Source organism: Calonectris borealis, chromosome 5, assembly GCF_964195595.1.
Source record: "Calonectris borealis chromosome 5, bCalBor7.hap1.2, whole genome shotgun sequence".
Taxonomy (NCBI): domain Eukaryota; kingdom Metazoa; phylum Chordata; class Aves; order Procellariiformes; family Procellariidae; genus Calonectris; species Calonectris borealis.
The window spans coordinates 14,745,539-14,771,376 of NC_134316.1; the positions used below are offsets into that span (position 1 = coordinate 14,745,539).

The 25,838-nt window shown below is 39.8% G+C and overlaps 2 protein-coding genes across 5 annotated transcripts in view; one reads left to right on the top strand and one right to left on the bottom strand.

The window, feature by feature from the left end:
• Nucleotides 1–7,558, top strand: part of CCDC85C (coiled-coil domain containing 85C) — a 113,705-nt gene extending 106,147 nt beyond the window's left edge. Inside the window, exons 5-6 of the mRNA XM_075151115.1 lie at nt 2,548–2,646; nt 3,533–7,558. Of these exons, the coding sequence (XP_075007216.1) occupies nt 2,548–2,646; nt 3,533–3,622 (189 nt within the window). The 3' untranslated portion in view covers nt 3,623–7,558. The remainder of the gene's footprint in view (nt 1–2,547; nt 2,647–3,532) is intronic.
• On the bottom strand, nt 5,119–25,667 carry CCNK (cyclin K). 4 transcript variants are annotated; one of them, XM_075151114.1, is made up of 12 exons: nt 25,551–25,667; nt 23,460–23,726; nt 22,337–22,418; nt 21,606–21,737; nt 20,692–20,797; nt 20,495–20,552; nt 17,944–18,113; nt 16,037–16,323; nt 12,011–12,044; nt 10,869–10,943; nt 8,037–8,665; nt 5,119–5,208 (listed from the first exon to the last, which is right to left on the bottom strand). In XM_075151114.1, the coding sequence occupies exons 2-11, from the start codon at nt 23,654–23,656 to the stop codon at nt 8,043–8,045; spliced, it is 1,764 nt and encodes a 587-aa protein (XP_075007215.1). In that variant the 5' UTR covers nt 23,657–23,726; nt 25,551–25,667; the 3' UTR covers nt 5,119–5,208; nt 8,037–8,042. The 4 variants fall into 4 exon arrangements, with proteins under 4 accessions (XP_075007215.1, XP_075007212.1, XP_075007213.1 ...); XM_075151111.1 differs by lacking the exon at nt 5,119–5,208 and having other exon boundaries at nt 7,336–8,665; XM_075151112.1 differs by lacking the exon at nt 5,119–5,208 and having other exon boundaries at nt 7,336–8,665; nt 25,579–25,663.
• Between the last annotated feature and the right edge of the window lie 171 nt (nt 25,668–25,838).

Consider the following 25,838-nt stretch of genomic DNA (forward strand, 5'->3'; position numbering starts at 1 on the left):
TTTAGAAGCAGGTTAAGGGCCCTAGAAGAATGACCTATTTTTGTTCGTAATGCAGTTCGAGTACAGCAAGATTGCTGTGCCGAAGCAGACCGGGGGATAATCTACCCTGGTATGCCGTTTCGTGGAGCAGCCGGTGCTGTATACCTCAGGAAAGGGTGAAACCCATCCTCGCACTGCATCTAGCTCTGTACTTCCCTAGGAGAGGTAGGAATATTTATGCACACAAATACACCTGCTATACAGCTTTATATGTGTGTGGATGTATCGTGGTGAATAAGACCATGTGCTATTTGATGGCGTTGGGTGATTCCAGGAGCTTTGACCCTGCACACTGAGCTGACCACCTTGCTCATCAGTGGCAAAGCCCTGGGTGAGGTCAGCACAGATGCAGCAGTAAAATCTCGAGGCGGTCTTGCGCTGTGATGTGCCCGACCGCAGGAGCTATCTGAATGCATGCGGGTGCGTTGGAGGGCATATTCTGTGGGTCAGCACGTTTCCAGCGGGAAGCGCAGGCTGCCTTTAGCCCCAGGCAGCCTCACCTCTGTGACTGAGGGACCACCTGGCCGCAGCCGGGCACAGCCGGGCACTGCCTCCCTGGAGGTGCGCTGCGGGGGGCCGGGACGGCTCGTGCCCCAGGCGGGGCGTGGGGGGCCGGGGCTGGCTGCTGCAGAGGTGCGGGGTGCGGGCAGCACGTGGTGGGACACAGCAACCACATCGACGTGCTGCGTCTTACCAGCCACGTGTGGCCTGGGGATCAGTGCTTGGGGAACATGTCTCCAAGTGCTATTTAATAGAAAGAGGTTAAAAATCAGACTTTTTCCATTTTCAAACATTGTCAACCTGAAATCTAAGAAAATAAGTCACAGGCAGGATGTTTCCACTATTTTTTGCAGTGTCCTGGGCTGCTTTCACAGCGCAGTTACTTGTCTTCCCAAGGCAAATCTGCAAGTGTGGCCCAGCCACCAGGCTGAGTGGTGTCCAGGGGGCCCACGAACACGAGCACTGGACGTGTCAGGTCTGTGGTGTGGTTGCTGGAGATGCAACCTCTTTGTCTCTGCAAGGAAACCTGGTTCTTCCCAGATCCGGGAACGCCTGCTGGAGATGCCCTCCAAGCTGCAGAGCAGAGCCTCCTTGGAGAGCCTCAAATCCTTCCCCCCCTCCCTTTCAGGCTATTCCTATGCTTTTGCAGCCACGTCTCCATTTTTTGCAGTGCTTTCCTCCCATTAATATCACACGAAAAGCCCCGTAGTCATGAGCAGGAGGGAAAGGAAAGGCGATGCCTCATTCCTCGAGGCTCCTGCGGGCAGGGTGCTGCAGGCACGTACCTGGCCCGCTGCCTGTAGCCAGGCATGAGAGGAAAGACAGCGAAATGGAGCTGCTTGTGGCGGACCAGACAGGCCTGGCGCCAGCACTTTGTGGGCATGGCCTGTGTTCATCAGTGTTTGTACCAGCTGACCTCATTGAGCAGCCGGTAAATGTCACCCTGTAGCCGTGGCTGCCATGCTGGCTGTGTGCGTGTGCAGGGATGCGCCTGAGTGCCAGCCCCGAGGGCCACCTAGTCCCTTACCTTTACGGGGCACGCGCTGTGGGTGGAAGCGGTGCTGACGGAGATGAAAGTGAAGCTCGGGGAGTCGAGGTGATATCTCCATCTTAGAGGGCGTCTGTGGCACAAGGAGAGGGTGACCCAGATTCACCACGGCGCTCGGTGGGGACGGCGCCTTCAGAGGACTGCAGTCAGCGCGCAGCGTCCGGGGAGGCAAGGCTGTTTCTTTCCCCACCCCATTCCCATCCCCTTCGCAGCCTGGCTGCATCCAGCTCGAAGAGGGAGTGGGTAAGAGCTGGGAATCAAATCGGGATCTCCGAGTCCCAGGGCTCTGTGCTAACAGCCCGTCTCTTGCTCACTGTCATCGAGGGGTTCTCTTGAGAAACTAAATGGGTTAAAAACAATTTTCAGCCAAAAGGTGAGTGAAATTGGCCGTGTCTGTTTAAGATCTGAAAGTTCATGGCTGATTGGAGACCACACGCTGAAGCTGCACAGGGGGTAATACTCTGCTTTTCAGCGGTACAAACCTCTCTTTGCCTCTTTCCCTGATAACTAAAACCCTGTTAGACCTAAAAGCTGCTGGCCTGGCTGACCACTGTTGCCCCATGACTCGGATTAGTAGAAGGGAGTGGGAAGCTCTGCTGCTGCGGAAGAGGGGAATGGAGGGAGCATGATTGCCTTGGGGGAGCTGCCTGGAAAGTGGGGCCACCAGCAGCTTTCCTGGAAGAGATGTGTTTGTGGGCGCAGGCAACTCGCTGCCAATTAGCACATGGTCCCCCAGGACTGTGGTGGCAGCTACACCATGTAGGTGGTGGGACACAGGCATGCCATCACCAGGGAAGGGGGAGGATGGAGGCGCCCAGCTTGGTGTCATGCTCGTCTTTCCAGTGCTCTGACTCTCAAGGCTTTGTGAATCCTGCCAATTTAAATACTAGTTAATGAGGCTGTTAGGAACACTTCATTATTTGAGGAGCATAATGCTTTTATAATACTGTTTTTTGTAGGTCCTTGAGGTCCATGAAAATTTGGACAGGCAAATGCAAGACAACTATGAAGAAGACCTGAGTGAAAAGGAGAAGGCGATTGTTCGTGAAATGTGCAATGTAATAACTCCTCTCAGCAACTCTAGGGGTTTCTTCCATGGTCTTTTGTTAGAAGTACAGAGGAGCAGGGCTCTGCTGCGTACAAGCCCTGTTTGATGCAAGATCCACAGGCGCAAGGGAAGAGCGGAGGCTCTGCTGACCGCTGCTTTGGGTATCAGCAACCCCAGTGCCTTGTTCACTGCACGGAGCAGCCTTTGCTCAGCAGATACTTCCCACTCCCCTGCCTTCAAAGTGAGTGAAGAGGGCCTGCTTTTTAGGATCTTTTGTCTGCTTAATGCCACATTCCCTTGTGGCTGTGCAGGGGGAAAGGCAAAATGCCATAACTTCATCCTCCCAAATGGAATCATTTCTGTTTGTGTATCATCCGCTGTTTTTTCTTTAAATACCCATTTTATGTAGACTCAAGGCAGCTATGAAGTGCTTTGCAGCTTCGTATTTTTTAAAAAATAGCTTCCCTTACCCCAGTGGCCCTAGAGTGGTAAAATGTATGTTTTTAGAAAGTCATATATATATATAAAATTTTAATCATTATCTTTTTCATTATCTTTTCTCTTCATGGTAACATCATTTCTGTATGCATGGCAGGGTTGACCTACCATTGAACTTAACTTCTGAACCTAGTGTATTTATTTTATACTATTACCCCAGGCAAAAATGGTTCTAATTTCAAGAGAGACTAATTAGAAAAATGCATCAATGTTCTATTCCTTGGAAACTGGTGCACAGATGCCATCAAGTGGCTCTGCTGAGAATTACAGCCCAGCTCTAGGAAACGGCTTTTTTGACTTTCAGGCTGCAATTATGAAAATACTGCAACTCATCAGAGGCTTTGGGTTTTTTTTAATGCCTGTCTTTCTCCCCCCCACCCTTTTATTTTTTCTTACAGGTTGTCTGGCGAAAGCTGGGTGATGCTGCGAGCTCCAAACCCTCCATCAGGCAACATCTTTCGGGAAACCAGTTCAAGGGTCCCTTGTAGGAACACTGTCCTGGAGGCTGGAAGTGATTGATTCTGTGAAGACTAAAGAGGCAGAGCTCAGCGTTTCTGGCTGTCTGTTCTTTGGGAGTCGGGGTTGAGTTTTTTTCAGGGTTTTGTTTTTTCTTTTTTTTTTTTGGCTTTTTTTTGTAACAATAGTGTAAATATGGCAGCTAAAGGCCTGATTTCCAGGCTGTGGTGCTCTGGAACTACTGTTCAATGGGTAACCATCCAATAATGCCAGACTTGCATCATTTGTATTGTAGTTCAAACCTGCTTTGTTGTAATGGTCTGTTTGTAGAATTAACTAACGTGAGAGAATTTCTAAGAGGAACAGGAAGACCCCTTAACCTGCGGAGATGTCACAGTTTGTATCGCTCTCCTTCACCCGCTTGTCAATGATTCATAGCTGGGTTAGTGGCTCCAGGCAGCACCTTCCAAGGAAAGAACAATTTGAATTTGTTGGCTTACTGCCTGCCGAGCTCCTGAGCTGCTAACACTTTTTTTGGAGGTCCTTATTTTGAAGAATGACATGCAACTGTTTTCACAAGGCGCTGTGTACAACACTGAGTGGCGAGCTAAAAACTGGTACCACTCTGTACATTGTACGGTGGTACTCATCACACAAGCGTTCAGAAAGGCTTGAGACTCTGTATCAGCTGTTATTGAACTATTTTTCATGAACAAATGACACAAGATTTCTGCAGTCGTAATGTGAATGAACTGAAGTAACTTAGCCACACACCAGTATTCCCTACAAATATGGCAACACTTTTCCTGTAAAGCTTTTACTACAAAATAATTCAGCAGAAACTGCCATCCTAACAGTGCTTATGGCTTTCACAGGATCTTCGAGAGCAGCTCATCTTTCACATAAGGAAGATTTGGGTATTTTTTTTTAATGTTCTTGGTGGATCGCTCACCTATGCTGGTTCCTGTGTAAGGTAACCAAACAACAACCTTGCAGAGCTGAATAAAAACTCCATAAACACGGGCTGTTGGGTGAGACTACTTCCTGCCATTCAAGCTTTATTTTTGTTAATGAAACAAAACAAGTGGGTTTTTCCTTCTTCTAATAGTTGTATATAAAACAATGGGACTTATATTTTGCTATTGTGGAGTAGCTGCTTGTATAGTTGTAAGAATTTGACCCCCTTCTTTTCCAAGTTGTCACAGCAGCTGTCCCTGTATTTTATTAGATGTTCTTTCCCAATAGTCCAAGGAAGCGAGGCTTGGTTATTAAAATAATTGGTGTAAAACTATTTTAAAGACAGGCATGTGAAAAGATCAAAGCCTCCTCTTCAGAAGTTGCAGCAATTTTATTGATTAGTTCGAAGACTTGATGACCTCAAACACTATCACTTTCTTTTTATTCTCCGTAAGAATCAGTCACAGCTACTGACAGCTGAATTAGCTGGCCAGGTTCTTCCTCTTAAATTAATTTGTTCTTGAGTTGTGGTATTGTATTAACATGGAGCACCGATACGATACCAAGGAGCCCATGCTGCAAGTTATGAACGGTAATTGGTCCCACGGTATACAATAATCTAGCTGCCTGGGTAAAGGATTTGGAGTGTCAGAGCCGAGATCTGTAACCAGGAAAAAAACAGAGAAGGAATACAAGCAAAATACGTAGTAACCAGTAAGAGTAAGCACTTCATTACTCATTCCCGAAATAAAAATGTAGCAGTCAAGATGAGTAGGTTATGTGAAAAAAAAACCAAAACCAAGAACCACCCACAAAAGACACATGCGTCCTCTCACTCACACGCTCACCAGTAGTTTATTTCTCACTAATGCTCAGTCAGCAGACGCTGAGCTAGCTCACTCTAAGTCTAATGATATTTACATCCAGTGTGCCTGGAAAAATCCATTCTAGAGTCTGTCTATCTCCTTTAAAATACGGCATCTTTAGAGGATTCTGGATTTCCTCCTCTTTGCTTTTTGTTTTGAGCTCCAGTTTCTAGTCACCATTGATTACTTGTCTTCCTCCTGTACAATTTATACCTTGAGATTTTAGTATCAGAAAAGGTGATGTAAAGGAGAAGCATCATTCTTCCTTAACATCTAATGTCGAACAGAGGGTTACTTTAATCTGCTTCAAAGCCCATTTTAACTTTGGTGGCATCTAATCGCTGGTTTAAGCAGAGAATTTAAGCATATTGGGAATGAGGTTAATTTACGTTGGTGAATTTTAACTAAAGCAATGCAAATGTTGTGAGCACTTGTAGAGAGTTAATTGTGTTGATGATGTGCTTGCTATTTTAGGAGTATATTAGACTAGCAGGTCCTCTCAACAAGAGCTATACTAATCAGATTACTAGTCTCACCAGCTATGTTCTCACCAGTTCAAATATTCCCTGCTATCGAATCTCCCTCTAAACCTATTCAATGACTTCAAGCAAAGCTTGTTTTGTTCCACCTGCAGATCTCACCTACAAGGGAAATGGCGGTGCAACTGAGGTCCGTTAGCGCCGCAAATCCTGAAGAGCCAGTTTGCAGGGTAGCCGGTAGTTCAGCTGAACAGTCTCGATACTCGTAGGGTATATCCTGTTTCTTTAAGATACTATTTGGCAGCATAGATCTTCAATGTAAGTTGTGCATCATTGATTTTGCAGAAGAACATGACAGTGCTGTACATTGGGGTGTTATTTTTGGGGGGTTTTTAGGCTTACTCTCCATACTTAGCTCCATTTGAGCTATAAAGTGTCTTCCTGGGGTAAAATGACGCTCAATGACTTTACAGGATGACTTGGGTGCTGAATTTTCAATTGTCTAAAAAGATGTTTTATATGCGTATTTAAATTCACCTGAGGAGCTTTGTACACTAAGTTGGAGGGGTGCACCTCTTGAAATAGCAGCCATTAAATTATTTATTTGGGGCAACAGTCAAAGTTAATTTCCTCAAGATTGAAGCCTTGGGTTCTGCAATCCTCTGGCAAAGAAAGCATCCACTGTTTACAAATGGACCTTGCTTGCTTAAGGAAAGTAAAATCACATCCTTGACTTCTGTCAGAGTGACTGAAGTGATGGCATTTCCGTAGAAGTTTCTGAAATGCTGCAGTGTAACCAGCTTCAGTTGGCTCTTTGCACCTTGATAAGACTGCTGAGCACAACCTTGTTTGAGAATGGCACATTTTTATCCAAATATTAGATATTAAATCAGTGTTAAAGTGACCTTTTATCTTTTTAGAAACTGTGGGGGAAGAGTACTACTGATCTTTTTCAAAGTGCATGACTGTAAAGTGATAAAATTGTATATTTTTCATAATGTGGGGAAAGTCTATTTGTGCTGCTTTAGAAATCAGTTTAAGTTTGATTTCTGTTAAACCTGTGATCTTACAGCCCTGCTATATTTTCTGTATATGATTTACAAAGAACTGGAAAAATTAGCACCTGCTGTTGTGTATATAGCAAAATTCTTTAGACCTTAGCACACGTTTTTACCTATTATTGAACCACTCTGGCTTTTTTGGGGAGGGAAAGTAATAGTACAGATTTTTTTGATAATGTGTGTAAAACATTCATTTGAAATATTTTAGTAAAAATGAAGTAAGAGATTGATTGTGATAGTGTATACTTATAGTTGAATAAAATAAAATACATTCTTTTTAAATAAACTGATGAATAAGGTTTGGGAGACCACTGCTGAAATATCTTGCAGGAAGTACCATAGTTATGAATTCTGAACTAATATGAAAAACCTGGAAATCCACTAAATTCAGAAACAATTTTATTTGGGTAGATGTGAACGAAGTAGTCCCATTTATAACCAGGATGTACATCACAGTAGGTTGTTACATTCAGACTTTCACACTTAGAAAATATATATATTATGTACAGGAATTTGCAAATAGGTGTAAACATACAATACTTTAAGATACCAGTACATTCCAAAACAAAAATATCAGCAAGGCAAACCACCTCAAAATTATTCCAGTCAGCTAGCATTCAGAATCTCTCTTAAATAAAGTAGCTTTTATGCTTGACATCGTGTTGTTTTAATTATTACTAAAAATGAAGTTTCTTACTACAGATCAAATTACATGGTATCTGGCTATTTTGATACTCAAAAATAGGCACTGATTTCTAGAAGGAAATTTTCTTCTTACTGATACAATTGAGCCAATATGGCTGGTTTTGCTAGTACAAAGTAATCCAGTGCTGGAATAACTCAAGACAATTTAAACTTAAGTCAAATGTATAAAGTTAGAATAGATACTGCAAAGCTGATTAAAATCTAGAAGCCTATATAACTCACCATAAACAATACTGCAAACAGATCAGCTAAATTTTCATTTCACTGCCTCATTTCTTCATCTAAATTATACAAATTACCCTCCTCTTCATCTTTACAAAGTAGGTTTTGGCTAGCTACTCCTGCCTAGTCAACATAAAGGGATATCGTGCAAATTACCTCATGCTATCTCATCCATGTAGCACGTCCAAGTCCTGCTACAGGTGGCATACCAGGTGGTGGAATTGGAGGTGGTACAGGTGGCTGCCCTCCTGGGGGAACAGTAGGCGGGGGGTAACTAGCTGGTGGCATTCCCAGCCCTGGAGGTGGATGAGGTGGTACTGCATGAGTTGGAGGCAGTCTTGGAGGTGGGAAATTAGGGTTGTATGTAGGTGGAGGAGGATATCCAGGAGTAGGAGGTGGAATATTAGGCGGGGGGAATGAAGTAGGGGGTGGAGGTGGAACTGGTGGTGGAGGGTTGGGAGGATAGACATGAGGATGATATGGTAGATGAGTTGGTGGTCCATAGGCCGGTGGTAAAGCTCCGTAAGTTGGTCCTTCTGTTTTCATCATTGACTGAAGACTTTGATAACCCTCCCCTGACATATAAGAATTTGTAGTAGACATCCCTGTAATATAACTGGTGGGGGGTGGGGGCGGGGGACGGTGCGGCAGAGGTGGAGGTTGATGTACTGGGGCAGGATGAGCAGGGGGAGGAATCTGGACCTTTGGCATATCTACTGAGTCCACAGTAGTAGATTGCTCTGCTTCTCCCATTGAAACCGCAGTTGTCAAAGGAGGCTTGCGCTCTGGAAAAGAAAATTTCATTTAGTTTTTTGAAGGATAGTGGCAATAACAGCTTCTGAATACTTTATATTTTTCTTCCAGTTAACATATCAAAAGCGGACTCAATTCTCTAAGTCTCTGAATGCCATATGGTATCCAGTCAGACCTTCTATCATCACTAGGAAATACCTAAGCTGCATAACAAAGCTCCAAGTTCAGCTTTTCCCATTCTAGAATTTAAATACATCTTCTTACTACTATTTTCTTATAATTTAAATATTGTTCTACAATCAGCAGAAATTAGCAGACTGGATGGACAGAATCACAACTAGCAGATTTAAGAAGTCATGGGACCCAAGATACCAAAAATCTTTTGATCAGTGCTTCAACCTTCTTTAGTCCAGGCCTCCCTTCTACCTCTTTTACGCTCCAGGAGGGGGCCGGGGATTACCCTCTGCACTTCACTCTCTTCCCATGTTGGGAAATATTATTTGAAAATACAGGCCAAAGTCTCAAGTCTTTAACACTCAGTTCTAAACCTGTTTACTAAATGAAAGAAAGAAGAAAACCAGAGGGTAAGTAAGAAAGTGTGATAGATTGCTTGGGACATGAAATCTGATCAGCTTTGTTCCACTGATTAGTTTCAGGGAACTCAGTACCTGACAGTCTGGGGAAAGGTCAGAATTTTACAGAATTATAATTGGCCATTTCTGGGAAGAACACACTTTAAGCTGTCTTCTCTTTAAATAAGTATCTTAATTACTTTTTTCCCCCCCTCTTAATGCAGACATTATAAAGTAAGGAATACCACAATAAGACGACTGACCTAATGGCAACATCTCTGTATGGTCATACAGGCAGTATTAAAATGCCCAACAAAAAAGAGTTTGGGGCATCTTGACATCCATCTTGCCTGTATATATATACATCTAAAACATTGTTCAGTAAGAAAAGTTATTTAGAAGCAGATATATGGCAGTCATTTCCAGTGGCATGCACCAACTAAACTGACAATGCTAAACAGGATTTGAGATAAATCCACCTTCTAGTACTTCTGTTCATTTGATCAATAAACATTCTTAGTTTTCACCTGATTTTTCCTCAGAGCCCCAAAAGACAAGAGTTGGCCTGTAAAGACTGTTCTTAAAATGTTTCAGTGCTTATACAATTATTTGCTTGTATAAAGAAATTCTAAGAGGAAAATTTTAGATAACAAGGGAAACAAATTCATTACCTGCCTAAATAGGATTTACCTTATCTAAGCAGTCATAATTTTAACAGCAAAATTGTCCCCTAGGATAGCTACATAATTAGATCATGCAAGGTGGGTATGCTGGCTATGGTACCTATGATTTCAATGACTTCTAGCTCCAAAATTATAGCAGGCAATAATTTCCCCATTTGCTCATTTTCAGAATCATTCTGGATGCAAGATGTGCATTTAAGATTTAACAACTGAAGGAATAATGAACATGATATTTAGAAGAACCTCTTCATTCTTAATTAAATTTTAACAAACAGGAAAAATGGTCCCACTATATTTCAGAGCACTGTTTTCTCTCTCTTGTAGTTCCCTGTTAGAAGCTGTCATCTTACAGTTACATTATGGACTACGCTCTATAAAATATTTATGTCATATTTAAGGGTCACTGGAAGGACAGCTAATGCATCAAAGCGCTGGAAGCACATTTTTATAACAGTACAGTTTATTTTGCAAACATAAGGCATGTGTGCAGTGTTAAAGTTCTCTGGCAGATCAAAGTCCTCTTTTGGGACACAGCAAAGAAAGTATCCCCCTTACTGCTGAGAAGTTACACACCTGCAGAATTTCTATACTAAAGATATAACATGGAGGACTTCTATAGGACAGTTGGAAGCTACTCTAGCAATATAATATGGCATCTGCCATCCTTTTGAGACGGTAAGTCCCTTTTTGCCTGCTAGTGACAATTAGTTTTAGTCTGCTATGCCTTTAACCTTCACATTTTGTTTTGCCTTTGTCTACCTAGTAAAGTCTTGTTTCCATCATAACTTTTTTGCTTCTGTCTGGAAAAGCATGTGCTACTAAGGTGAAACTCCCTCTAGAGCTTATCTACCTAATGCTTTTACTTGCCAAGCTGATTAATCAAGGCAACAACCCCCGCCCCCACACCGTTACCAGCATCTGAATAAAAAGCAAGGCAATTAACAGCAAGAGTAAATGTGTTTAAGAAAATAAAAGCTTACCTGGAGGTGGATGTGCAGGAGGTATTGGCGGATGTGAAGTTTCAATTTTAGAAATTTTAGATGGTGGTGGTGGTTCTAAAAAACATTTGGAAGTTCCTGATTGGCTATTGCTCTGTAACATTTTCCAAATTCCAATTCTGGTCTCATGCTAATGATTATCATATCATATTACACTATGCAAAAGTACAGTGGAAATCCTATATACTAGGTATGTTTACTAAAGAAAACTAAAATCAAGACCTTTGTATAAATAAAGTGGCATCAAGTATCACACACAAGTCTTCCAAAAGAACACATGCCTAGAAGTTCAAGCTATGTATTTTATAACTAGAGACAAATTATCCCAGTAACAGTATGTAAGTGAAGATAAGCATGTGTTCATTTTCTAGCACAAAAACTGTAACTTGTAAATAGTTAAAACAAATCTCAGAAGAAGTTGAACTATGCTCTGCTAGGGGAATGCGTGTCTAGAAATCAAACAAAATGGCAATTGCACAGGAGAGAGGAGGGAGAAGAGACAGCTCTCTGGAATCTATCTGCAGAGCCAGAGAGGGACTTGGGAAAGGTTAGACAATCACATCCTAGCTATCCTGAAACACATTGTTCCAAAACAGCAAAATGAAGAAAAAAACCCCAAACAAACAAACGAAGAAACAGAACTAGATGTGATCACTGCAGTGAAGCATTTCTTAAGCTAGACTATATATTGATACAAAATGCTTTTTTTACTGGCAGCCATGCCAACAACCGATCACAAATGTCACTGATTACCAACAGACTTTTTATTAGTGCAGCTATTTAATGACATGGTACCTTCAGGCACTTCAACGTCCCACAGCTTGCTGAAGAAGTACTCCAAAGGATGCATGGAGTTATACATTGAGAGTTGAGTAGTTTAGCAAGACTTTTGCTGAATAGACTGTATTAAGGGACTCTTGGGGCACAGTTATACTCCATTTTTTCAAGTTTTGCAATTAGGAACATTTTAAAAATAGTTACAGTATATATTTAAAGACGCATTTTTAGGATCAAAATAGTTTAGAGCTGCTAAGCCTGTAAGCAAACTAAATGCACACAGCAAATGACTTATTCTGATTAAAACAGTAAAATGAAAGCAGTATGAATAGAATATTAACATTTACCTGATGTCTTTGTTTCCTCTTTTGGAGATACAGCCTGTTTAAAAGAAAAAAAAAAAAGATGGAAATAAGACCATTGCAAGACACAAAGCATTTTAAAATGATAACAAGCAAGCAAAATAGGAAACAACTTACAGCCTGCTGAAGAGCTTTTGTACAGATCTGACTAAACCAGAACCAGTTTCCAACTCGGAACCAGTTTCCTCCTCCCTCCCCTAAAAGGAGGCAGGACAAACCCTTTATTTGTTCCTATATTTTTATTAGGAGACTAATAATGTCCAATCTTGTTAGACAGATGCAACACAAACACTGAACAAAGTCAAATCACATTGGGAAAGCCCAGCTTAACTGGCAGAATGAAAAGACTGAAAAAATAGCAGCTATTTTAGATGCAGCATTTCCTGCTGTTCTCACTGTTACTGCATCTCTTTTAATTTATTTATAATCCACTGCACATACGTCATGGTCCAGTACACTGCTCACTGAGCAGTGAGCTGAAAGCAAGAGACTTGGCCTCTATTCCCGATTCTGCTTTGACCTGTTATTCAACCTTTGCCAAAATCACTTCAGGCCTTTATGCTTTATTTACCAGGACAGGAGGGCAGTGAAAGTGTTGCTCAGTGTAAAACATTTCAGAAGCCTTCAGATGGAAAGCATTGTATAAAAGCCAAATGTTATGCCAGAAAAAAAAAAATTATGCACACTGAGCAAAACCCACAAAATCTCACATCATTCTTCCAATCACAAGTTTTTGGTGGGTTTTTTTTGTTGTTGTTTTGTTGTGTGTTTTTTAAAGAATCACAGACAAGGGAGTAAGAAAAATCTTTCCAGCTTACTTAGTCCAACTGAGGTGACTAGTTGATGGAGAAAAGCAGAAAACCTAACTGAAATTTTAAGTGAATTAAGCATAGTTACAAATGTATTTAAAATTAGTGATAGAAGTCAGAGGGTACAGTACATAGCTTCTCTGTCTTTTGAAGAAAGGTTTTTTTTAAGGGACTATTTACCTCTAGTGGCTTTACTTTCATGAACTGTTGCTCAGTTCCCATCACTTTACTTTCCACAGCAAGAATGGACATAATTTCACTCCAACTTGAACAATGAATTTTCATTAACTCTGATGGGTATTCTCAAGATTTTTGCTGTCCAATACAAAAGTACCCAAGGCCTGCTTGAGGCTACCTCATTCTTACTCTCCTTTGATAGTTATTTCAATTCACCTCCAGCCACCTTCCGGCTGCTCTCCTGCTTTTTAAGGACAATCTTTATCTTCCCATTGCAAACATACATATTTTTCTTGGTGACTCTCACAGACTCATCTGCTGCCTTCATTTCACTTTGGTGGTCTTTTCTCGATTTTCTAGCACTGAATTCCTTGCCTGTAAAACTGCATGCAAACATCAGATCTCCTCACACTTTCAAATAGAAGCAAGTCTCCACTACTTATTGCAACATTTCCAAAAATCACTCATTCTGTGAAGTGAGTTGATCACTTCAAGTGGCAAGCAATTCAATTATTGTGCATTTGTTAACATGGAGTAATGTTCAGAAAATAATGTCATTGAGGTACACCATTAAAATGGTACACCATTAAAATGGAACAAGCAACTGGAGCCAAATAGCTCGTGTGACAGAAAAAACCAAACATCAGTTTAAACTGTATTTACGCTAAAGGGAAAAAAAAGAAGAATCAAGAAGCAACAAAACTGAAGCCTATAAAAATTTAAATCCCTTCTCTAATAATGGTAGCTGCTAAAATAGAGATGAGGTTTTTTTTGGTCTATTGCATTGTAGTTTGTATTGCTCCAGCCATGACATCCCAGGGTCAACATTATTTATTAGCATGCTGATTGTTATTTAATACTTTCGTAATAAGCGCAATCCATACTACAATGGAACTGTTCTTTTAGTGCTGTTTCTATGTGCATTAAAATTGTTCCCACTAACAATTTCTAGTTTAATCAAACTAAATATACTATTTACGTCTAATGATTCACCAGTATATTTTTAGTGGAGTCAACTGAACATTGAAGTGCTCTTCACCACCAGAGATGTAGAGGATGTGCAGATGCTTTAGACATCACCAATGCCTCAGCTGCTTGAAAGTATCTTGGCTCAGTAGAAGGTAATGGAGTTATTAGAGTTTGTGTAAATGGAAAATCTGGCCTCCAGGAACAAAGTGTATTTATGTTCTGTACAAACCAAAGGAGAAGTCATGCAAAGCCCTATTTATAGAAGGAGGCAAACATTTTAAGTAAGGTCTATGGTACATCTAACTGAAGAACATTTTAGAAGGACCAAGTATTTAAAACACTACACATCTTGTTCTCCTAGACTGCTTTAAAGAATGATTTCAGATCATCACATTTGCTTTTCTCAAATTCATGCTGTTTGTGCTGTTCTCCTACAAAACTCCTACCAAGTCACCTTTTGCTTTATATTTCTTCTGGATGCCTACAGTGTACCAGGACTTACCTTTTTATCTGTACTATTCACTTCCTTAATTATTAGGTGATGGACTTCAAACTTAATTTCAAGAAAAGGTAAGTTGCTCTGAGGACTTGACCAGAGGCGATTGTTAAAGAACAACAGATACTACTCATGCAAAAGGCATTGCTTTTTTCCATGAGGTAGTTCATTAACACATGGGATGGGGTGAAATCAGTAGTACTGTAAAGGTAGAGCCTTTACATGAAGGAACAAGCATTCAGAACAACTTACAATCAGATGGACACACATAGAAAAATCCAAATTGTTATTCACAGTTTCTGATGTGCCAAACTGTCCCTGCATTTTTGTTGAAGAAAAATAAGAGGAGAGTTCCCTGCCCTACAGATCTGACAACCCAAGCAGAATTTGTGCTGATGGTAGAAAAAGTATGAAAAGATATACATACTACCTATAAAGACCTCTCCCAATTGTCAAGCTAATTAACACATTTTATCAGCTTTCTATCCTGAAAAACTCTAAAGTTCAGTGCAAGAACTATATATTTCAGTGCAGACTTTTTCCTCTAGCAGTAGGCTATACCTTGCAATTACAAGACCATTTTTCTCTTTTTTGCAAGGCTGCTATCACAAAGATGCTGCACTCTCTCAGCTCCATTTCATTCTATCATTTGTTGCTTCTTCCTGGGTTTTTGGTTTTGTTTGGATTTTTTTTCCCCTTGATGTCTGTTCTCTAGATTGGGCATGCATTAATTACAAGTTAGAGCAAAAGCTGTAAAAGCTGTACAAAATTTACTTCCTAAATGGATTTGTTCCAAAGATTTTACTTCTGAAAACACTCTTCTTACTAAGTACATGCAAGAAGATTTGGGTAACACTTTAACACCTTTTTTTTTTTTTTTATAACTTACAAGGAAAAAAAAAACACAAAAAGTGTAGATTAAAGTCTGAAAGCTTCATTTGAACTTGATGACTGTGGAAAAGCACTCAGAGTACTTGTGATATTATCCAACTGTCAATGTACCTTCTTATTTTCAATGATGAGGTGATAATACAGACAAAGCGAGACTTTAACGTATGATGCATTTATAGGCTTCTACTGTTATTAGATTATTTTGAAAGACTTTTTCTAAGAATTTTGACATACTTTTAGAAGTCACCACTCTCTTACATTTGTTATCAAAGACCAGAGAGTCAAATAATGTCTTCATCAGCATTGTGCACATCTCTACATTCAGGCACAAGAGACCTTCCCTAAATCAAGCCTGCTCAACAGCGAAAACAATTAAATTTGATAGCCCAGAACCATGAACAGTTAGAACCTTAATACCTCAAGCTGACTTAGAAGTCTCTCCGCTGGCTTTGCCTCAAGCGGAATAAGAATTTGGTATGCCAAAACCATAAAGGCTGTTCTACACTAACACACTTGCCATATAACCAACGGAAGTCTACCATACAAAATTAATTACCAATCTCATTCGTAAAACAAATACAAGTCTGCTGCATACTGCAGCCTTTAAATCAAATGGACATCAGATCAGCTTGAAAATAAACGCAAGTTAACATTCAAAGTTAAACTTACTGCTGGTCTTTTAATCTGTCTAGGAGGACTTGACTGGGGAGAGGGCTTTTTAGATTGCTGTGCTTGTGTTTGCTGCTGCTGCTGCTGTTGTTGTTGTGCTGACTGTTGCGACTCTTTTTGCTGCTGAGTCTGTGATTGCTCTGAACTCTGGGATTGCTGCGATTGCTGTACCGTAGGTGCCTGGGGTGTAGATTGAAGAGATGGTGGCTGCTGCAACTGGTGAGGAGTATGATGAGGCATTTGCTGTTTTCCCTGTGAGTACAGATCCAGGATCTGATGACAGATGTCTTTAAAAAAAAAAAATCCAAAAGATTATACGCCCATAATGTACAAGTGTACATTTAATACACAATTATCAACTAAGCTTTTTACTGGACATTAACTTCAGAAAAATTCATTGCAAATACTGTTACTCACTGTTATAATGACCACAGATTTGACTTTTTTAAAACAGACTATTTTTGAATTTATACTTGCATTTCTGAGTTTCTTCTGCCTATGCTGAACAACATGTAGATGTATATGCACACCTTCCAGAAGGAGAACAAAGTGTCTTGGTATTAATATACCATATGTCATTATTGTGTGCTTGGAGAGCCAGGTAACTGCATAACAACAGGATAGTAATACAGTAAGAAAGTGAAAGAAGATCATATGTTAAAACATATGTCTAGTTGGGACAGTCAAAAAAGTTTCAGGAAACTAAGTAAAGGACTAGTACTAAATTCTTCTCCCAACATGTTAGGAGCTAAAGTTCTGCAAGAAAATATGTAGGACCAACTGATAACCAGGTACAAGAGCAGCACTCAAGGAAAAGAAAACCTTTCTAGAAAAGCTAAATGAGTTCTTTCCATGAGCATTCACTGATACAGTAGCAGAAACTGGAGAGATTCCCATTCTACACCCTCTTTGACAAGGATTCAGCAGAGGATCTATCTGAAATTTAAGGAATTCTGAAAAAAGTCATAATACAAACAGAGCAAGTAACCATTTAAGAAATCATCAGAACTGTAGGGTAAGAGCAACAAAGGCTAAACCACCTGAACAGCAACACATACTGTTACACTTAAAAATTCCTTAGAACCCAATGCCAGATTATGACAAGCATTAATTTTTAAAGAAGGTTTCTAAAGCAATTTGTGGAACTAGAAGTATGCTTAGCCTGACATTTGTACCAGGTAAGTCAGTAAAAACCTTAATGAAGACAAATTAGTCGCCACATAACCACAATTTACTTAGCAAGGGTCAAGAAAGGTCCTGCTTTATTTTATGAACTTCCAGGGGTTCTCTCCCTCAAGCGGACAAGCAGCAGGTAAATACGAGCAATATATACACACAAAGGGAATAGTATTAAGATATCTGTATTGATGAAAGAGATCCATAATTCATCCCCTATCAGAATTCACACACACGATACAATTCATCCCCCATAATCTGTTCCTCAATCATGGTACACCATAAAAAAAAAAAACAAAACCCTAACATAATTTGGTTCAAGAGGTCAATCATCAATCAGGCTCCATTAATTCTGGTGTTCATAGAGCTGCTTATTTAAAATGGGGAGAAGGGAATCATTAAAAAAAATAGAAAACACACACAATGACAATTGAGCAGCTAATTAGCTGTGTTATAAACTAAACAAGTCGTAAAGCAAATATTGACCAGAACACTAATCATGGTAACTAAATATGCTTCCAGACTAAGCCAGTCTTGTAAGTTTAATTTAAAACCTGGTTAACCTTTAATTTAAAACCTGCATATGTGCATAGCACATTTGACCTGAGTTACATACTCTACATGTGATTATTTTGACTAAAATCTAGATAGAAAGAATTTGCATTTACTTATGACCTAAGTCACACAGTTAAAGGAAATACTCCCCTGTTTGTGGCAAATGTTTTTCATACCTTCCAGAACATCAACAGGAACATCTTGGACAAATTGCTCCCACCATCGTCTGTACATTGGTTTTGATGTCCATTCCTGTATTTCAAACTTACACAAACGGCCCGCTAAGTACATAACTGCAACAGCTATGATCTCAGGTTCCCACTGCAGTGACAGTGTAGTGCAGAGACTGGAATATAAAAAAAAAAAACCAAACCAAAACACAACCCTGAAGATAATTCTGATTGTCAAAGTACAACACTTTAATGTACGACAGCTATAATTAACAGGGTATAAAATCCCACCACATTTTAACATCTCAGAGAGTTTTAATTAAGAGCCTTGTTAAACAAAACAGTTTACAAAACTAAATTGTTTCTGCACTACTGCTATCATGAAACAAGGTAATTTTACACAGATAATACAGAGGGCATATGCCTACAGAAACAATGCACCACATAGAAACATCAAGTCTGGAGTTTAAAAATGGAAAACCTAACACTATATGGGTGTGGAAGAAGAGGGAAAAGACAGCATTATATTCCAAGTATGGGAGCTACATACCACCGTAGTCTCACCTGTACTGTTAACTAAATATAGTGTTCATGTTTGTTGCTACACAAGTCTGCTGTCACTGCATTACCCTGGTTAGGGAATGATGCCCACATTGGATTTTAGAGTTTCCAAATGTTTTTCAATAAAATGCAAACAACTACTAAAAAAAAAAACTGCACAGAACAGCCAACACAAACTTGTGAAGCAACTTGTCAAGCATGATGCAAGTTTTAGATCCAGCTGTGAAAACTGTAAAAGGTTATCTCTCGAATAGCCTTTGTTAAAGCTAATGCTAAAATAAGTGACATTATTGGTATTACTGATATTAACTGAGTAAGTTCCTGTCATAATCAAAGTTACTGTTTCCTGATATTAATTTTAAATTACAAAATTTGTTTTTCTCTTTTTTCTTTTCCTTTTGTTCTTTCCTGTTCCTCTGTAGATTCTGTAACATAGGATCTGCTTAAAGAATTTTAGCTACAGCTAGCCAGCTAGGTTTTGGTGAATTCACGGATGAATTCATTATTATGTCCTTAAATGCATCAAAATAATAGCCTAGACGGTGGTTTAAATCCGTTTTCTCTCCAGTGGGCTACATGGAACTGAAGGCCGATGGGATACTTAAACACTGGCAGAATCAGGTCAGCAGTAAACAGTAAAAAAGACACAAGAACTAGCTCTTAAAACACCAATTTCTTATTATTACTTTCATGACATTTACTTGGGGGGTGTACTGCGGCTATGTAAGAACAGAACGCCCTATGCTAAAGGCCTGTAGTGCAAAGTACGGAATTATTTTCCCAGGATCCTAGAAAACAAGTACACTTCTAATAGGGTGCCTATTAAGAAAGCACAAGACAGCCTCTCAAGAAGAGAGATAAGTATTATTTGAAACAATCACTCCAACTTCATAGTAATGTTTTCTTGAAGTGCACTTTCTTTAATTATTAAATTTCTTGAGTTATTAAACACCATCTAATTCCAAGTACAGTAGTGTCCAAAGTTCAATGGATACATAACAGAAGTTTTCCCTGACAAACTTAACAGTGACAGTCAAGCGTATTTTTGTTCCACCTGTAAGATCATCACCTGCAAGACTGACAGCAGCTAAAGTAAACATCTCTTGACATCCAAACACACTAAGCAACCTTTTGCTCAAATTAATTTGGAGAGTTTCGGTGGTATCTACAGAATTTGGACCCACACTGGGTTACTTCAAATTAGCCGTATGAATAAAAATGCACCTCTTTTTTGATGGTGTTCTACTGCTGTAGGTATGACTGAAAGCAATGTATTCAGCATTTCTGAATAGTCAGGCAACTTACACATTTTCCTGAGGGTTTGCTATGGAAATTAAAAATTACATTTAACCATCCTCGGCAAATTAACTTGCCCAGCTCTGTAGAATCCTCCTTAACAAGACTAAAGTGTATCGAGTTGTTTTGTTATTTTTTTCCCAATACCACACTACACATAAAAAGTGCTTCTACAGACACTCCTATTAATTGATGTGATCCTTGTATTGCAAATCCATTATTCAAGAAATCGTAAATCTAGCGCTAACTGTATTCCTCACCGAATTTAAAGGCTAGTTTACTATTACCAAAATATCACTTTAAAAAAAAAAAAAAAAATTAACCAACATGATGGAACTGGGAAGTGACTTCTTTTCTCAGAATGTGCCACATATCTCAGATTGGGCAAGAAGGCAGCTTCTGTCCTAGAGATCTATAATTTGGTTTGGCCCTTTCACACAGTAACTTTTTTTTAATGCAGCACTAAATCATTACCACAAAATTGCAAAGGTCTTAATGGTCTACTTATATACTCCTAAATTCCCTGCTCAATGGAACTATCATGGTAATGATAGAAAGAAAAACTGATGAACATGATCAGGAAAACATATAACAAGCAGAAAACATATAACAAACATTTGTCAAAGAAATATCTAATCCCAGAATAAAGTAAGCAACAGTAACTATTTCACTTTCAAAAGATTTCCTAGAAATATCTTACCTGTCATTGACAAATGTCCATGCCATTTGAACCAGTTTTTGAATTTTATTTTTGTCTCCTGAAAAACAATCAGAAAAGTAAGAAATAAAAATAGGAAGGACAAACAGTTTGGAATAAAATATTCTTGCACTGTTTAATGTAAATTAAGTTCTGGAAATTAATAACAGACATCACTTGCTCACCCTGTAATATTTTACCTTTGAGTTGTTTGGCATACTTGAGAAGAAATTGGTATGGATGTTCCACTTGCAAATCAAACTTTATTGTTTGTAGTAAGATTCTTTCAAGGACCATCACTTCTTCCTATAGAATGTTACAAGGTAACCACAATATTATTCCTCCTTTTACTCACAAATATTTTATGCTGGTATAAAGCATGACTACATAGCATCTCCAGGCAAACATGTTTGTCTGCTTTTGCTTGATTAGGGTTTGTCTCCAAGGAGAACAGAAATCTCTCCAACGTAAAACACTATTTTAAACCCAGATACTTTTTCTTCACATTTATTTGAGTCAGGAGAGGGGATGTGGTGTTTAAAATTTCTTTTCCTCCATGGAATCAGACACAGCATGAAAGTGCCAAATATACAAAATCACAATAAAAAGGTAAGCTCTCACCACATTTCTCTCCCGAGTTTCAGATCCTTCTGCTATTTATAATACGCAAATTTTGAGAGCAGCATAGTTTTGCCAAGTCAAATACTGTAACAGGAATCTTCTCAATACTTTTGAGATGTAGTTCTCTTACTTGACTTAAGATTTGCTACCACTTGCTTTCTAAAACGACATTAAGACTATCAAATATGATTTATGTCTTGACGACATTTCTAGCTCTGACCAGAATTACTCAAATTTACTTTAATTTGCAAAATAACATCAGAATTTACATGAAATCAAATGTAAACTTTTTATACAAACAATTATCCCAATAGGCTCCCAAAGCTACTTGTATTAGCAAGAATTATTTTCGTAGTTAACTATCACATTACCCAAAAAAGCCTTAAACGCATGCTGAACATATAATTTAATTTAGAACAGCTGAAAATCAGCCAGTGCTCTAATGAACGTATGTCACTTTTCTGGAGTACAATAGGATGAAATCAATTTTTACCTTTGGGTCATCTCCAAACTGTCCAAACTGTACATCATTTAGCAAGCTACGAGCTGTTTTAATTATATCTTTACATTTCTTAGGTGTTTCTTCAACTTTTCCTGCTAGGAAGAGACAGCAGGCTCCTGTCACCTAAGAAAGAAAGTGCTTTCAAAAAGTTGTCTGCATGTAGATATGCAATACAGTATAGCATTGTAAAAGCACTGTCAGTTTCCATTAGCAGTTCTGCAGAAGTTTCCCAGGAAAGACTTAATAAGCATATTAATTTCTACTTTTATTATAGTGTTAATTTAAACTTTTACTTTCTCAAAGGAAAAATACAGAAATTGGAGGACTGTTCATTTTATACAACTTTATTTCAAGGTTAGAAACCCAAAGCAGAATTTGTCCTGGTTCAGCATTAACTGTCAAGCAGTTTTAAGATGGCATTACACTTTTTTTCTTTTAGCCAATACAGGAGTGCCAGAACTATAGCTATTACTGTTTCTAAAGAACAGTATCAGCAAGACGTAACAGCAATGTCAATATGAATATGTTTCTAAGCATAAATAGAAATGTGTAAACAAGCAAGAACAGTGTATTTTAAACTGTAATGATTAAAAGATAAAATGCTTATTTTTCATCATTCAGAGTGGTGGCCAGCAGTAGTACCCAACTGACTTATCACCATTTCAAATAGTCCATGCCTAGTGCAATCACTGTATTAAGCAATCAATATTGTAAATACTTACATATCTTGGGAATTGTTTGAAGGAATGAAACATATAAAACCGATGGAAATAAATTATTCCGGTTGCTAGAGTATCATAATGTCTGCGGTGCAGAATAAGGACTTTCAAACAGGGCATAAAACTAATTTAAAACCAAACATGCACAAAGGAAAAGATACATTCTGCTGTATCAAGTACCTCAAGTAACTGTCTGTTCAGTAACCAGTTAGAAAACACTGCAAGTAAAACAGGAGCTTTAGAAAAAAAAGCCACAAAACCCCTTAAGGCTGTGTAAATACTAGGATTCAGCCCAGATGCAGTTGATACCTAAAGCATTTATTGGAAGTGTGCAAAGTCCCAATCATGTTTATAGGAGGATCCACGCAAGGTCATCCTCATGTTAAGCCACACCTGCTTCAGAGAAGGTCAAAACCAGCAGTAGGTACATGAAGGAACACAACAATTATCAATTCACATTTAAGTGTTGGTGTGGAGGAAAGTTACTAAACTATTCACATCTACAAATGCAAATAAAATCTGAACATGCTCCCTACTCTTCTCTTTAAGGAGAAGAGTAAAACTTCATCTTCACCAGGTTTTATTAAACAAAGAACCGAGGAGATTAAAAGAAGCATAGGAATACAGGAAGCAAAAAGCTTAAGTGGCAGTCTATGAGAGAGTGGGACAGTGGGGAAAACTTTCTAATATATACAAAGTTGTAAATCCCCACCTAAACAAAAAAAAACACCAAAAACCCAAAAGTGGGGAGGCAGAGGTTAGAAGCCTCAGAGGCAAAATATGTAGAAAAATGAATGCAAAATTCAAAATTTGAGAAGTTACATAGATTCATGTGGTAAGAGATGGAGTTTCGTAACTGCCAAAAGTTATCCTTAACTGGCAAGTGTGTGTCACCTTACTTCTCTATTGCCAAAATGGTTCAGTTGGAACCTTGTTTATCCAATGAATGGATAAAAATTGCGTAGGAATACATTGTATCAAAAGGCAAGTAAACTCAAAAAGATTTTTGATTAATGATTAAGAAACTTTTGAACAGGTCGCTAAGCACATGACATTTCTTGTACATTTCATTCTGAAAATCCCCATTCATAAAAACATTTCATACCAACATGAGTTTAAAGGATACAGCCCTAACCGTGTTCCCACATCGAATATAAATCTGGCCCCCTCCCTGCGGTATCGTGCCTCAGTAGCTGGATCAAGCCCTTCTAGCTGTGATGGTGTATGTGCCAAATCTTTCTTATCCCAGTACCAACATGGTTTTGTATGGTCCAGGTTTGCCAAGTTTACAGAAGGGCTGGAATTTTCTTTATTCTCCTTCATTTATTAAAACAGAATTGTTCTTGCTTTTTAAGTTTTCAAAAAGGAAGTCTTCAGACAGTCGCTGCAGAACCTTTAAGAAAAGACAAAAGGATTTCTTTAAAAATGGAGGGGACTTTCCTCCCCCACCCCCACTCAAAGATGAGTGAAGAAGAATAGTGTTTAACCTCGCCTGTTGGAAGGGACTTTTTCTACACTCAAAGACAAGTAATATTTAACCTTGCCCTTATCCTCCCCATGTACTGCAAATTCAATTCAAAGAAATAGACATAGGTTATCTTTGCTATTACCTGTTTAATAAAGAAACAATATCTGCTACTTCTTAGTAGAACAACTGTCACCCACTTTGTCCACAAAATAAGGAAAAACAATTCAGTGATGGTACCAGCAAGATTTGAAAAGTTGGGGGCGATCGACTCACTATTCATAACTAGGAAACACATCCATTAGGTCAGTCTAGCAATTTAAATACCCACTTGGTCTCCCGAATATCTGTGTGGTAAGATAGCAGCAACCACTTGGCAAAAAGCTTTGTAAAGTGGTCTGTACTTGTACTACTTGAAGAAAAAAAGGTAACAAAAGTAGTGCTCTTTCACATACCAAGATCAAGACAACTGATATGAGTCTGTAAGGTAAGGTGGCATCTAAAATCGTCCACAAAACAAGGCAGTTGATTACACTCAAAAGGCGTGCTATTTTCCTGTGTTTACCAGCACTTCGCATATGTATATTTACATCACAAAGCTCTGCAAGCAACTTTCTGGTGTTTGAGCTATGACTGATGTTCAGTCATACCTCAATTTAAAGACAGAATGAAAACTGTCTTGCTGCCTTTATTTCTTTCAGGCACAAAACCACTCTTACTGTAATTCAATAAACTACGGATACTATGCACAAATTACCGCAGTCACCTGCAAAGGTTTGCATAACAAATAGTAATTAACATATGATGCAACATATTTGCTGTAAGCGAAACAGTCAGAGGAAGACCCAAGCTTAAAACTCTTAAAATTAAGCTGTTAACTTTCCAGATGTTTTCCTTCTGAAAACGGAAGAAAGATCCCACGAACTGCCAGAAATAAGATGCCTGCAATTAGCATCTCGCTCAACTTCAAAAAGTTTATCTTTTTCAGAATAAAGGACACCGTCTTTGTTCCACGCTGGTTTTGGAAGAACCTTCACAACTAATGGTACTGGTCACAGACCAACCCAAACTCTGCCACAAATAAGTGAACGGCTACTTAAGATTATGTCCAGAACCAACAAAAGAGCGCCGTGATACGACCACACAGTCCCATCATATTTACCAAGTAAGCCTTATTTTTTATGACTGTTATGGTTCTTCTTCCTTAGAAGTTATTTTGCTTCCTAACGCTCTGAACAGTTTAAAACCCAAGTAACGCTAAAATCGCCTGAAGCGACAAAACCTGCTTCTATAAGCAGCGCAACCATTTCCGAACACAAAATCAGGAATAAAAACCATCAACTCGAAAACATCGTAAATGAACCACCTCAAGCATCCCAATCCGAACCGTAACGACCGAAAAGAACAATGAAAGTTTTTCTTCTGCCTTTTCAGGCATCTCATTAATACAGAGAAGACTTCAGGAGCTCGATCACGGCTTTTTTACCTCCTAGCTCAGACGAACCAACCGACCGAGAACCCAGCTCCGTCCCCTACAGCCCCCAAACCCCCAAACCGGCGGGGGGTGTTCAGTTCCTCCCACCCGCCGCAGACGGGGCTGCTGGTGCCCAGGGAGGCGCTCGCTCCCCGCCCCGGCCTCCCCGCTCCCATCCTCTCTTCGCCAGGCCCCGGCTCTCGCCAGCGGGCGGCCCGGGAGGGCGGGCGGCCCCCGCCGCCGGCGCTCCGCGGCCCACGCGGGCGCGGCGCACTCACAGGCCACGCGCGGGAGAGGAAACCCCACCGGAGCGCGGAGCCTCTAACGACAGCGCGGCCTCCGCGCCCTGCGCGCTGCCATCTTGGGAACCAGGCCAGGCCGCTCGCTGCGTCATCACGTCACAAGGGCATAGCGCGCGAGGACGGAGCCTCTGCTGCCTAGCGGCCAATGAGAAGCGGCAACCCCCATCCCCTGGCCAATCCCGTCTCCTTCAGCAGCTGCTGAGCGCGAGAAGCAGGCGGGCGACGTGCGCTCGTAGTCTTGGAGCAGGCCAATCAGAAAGCCAG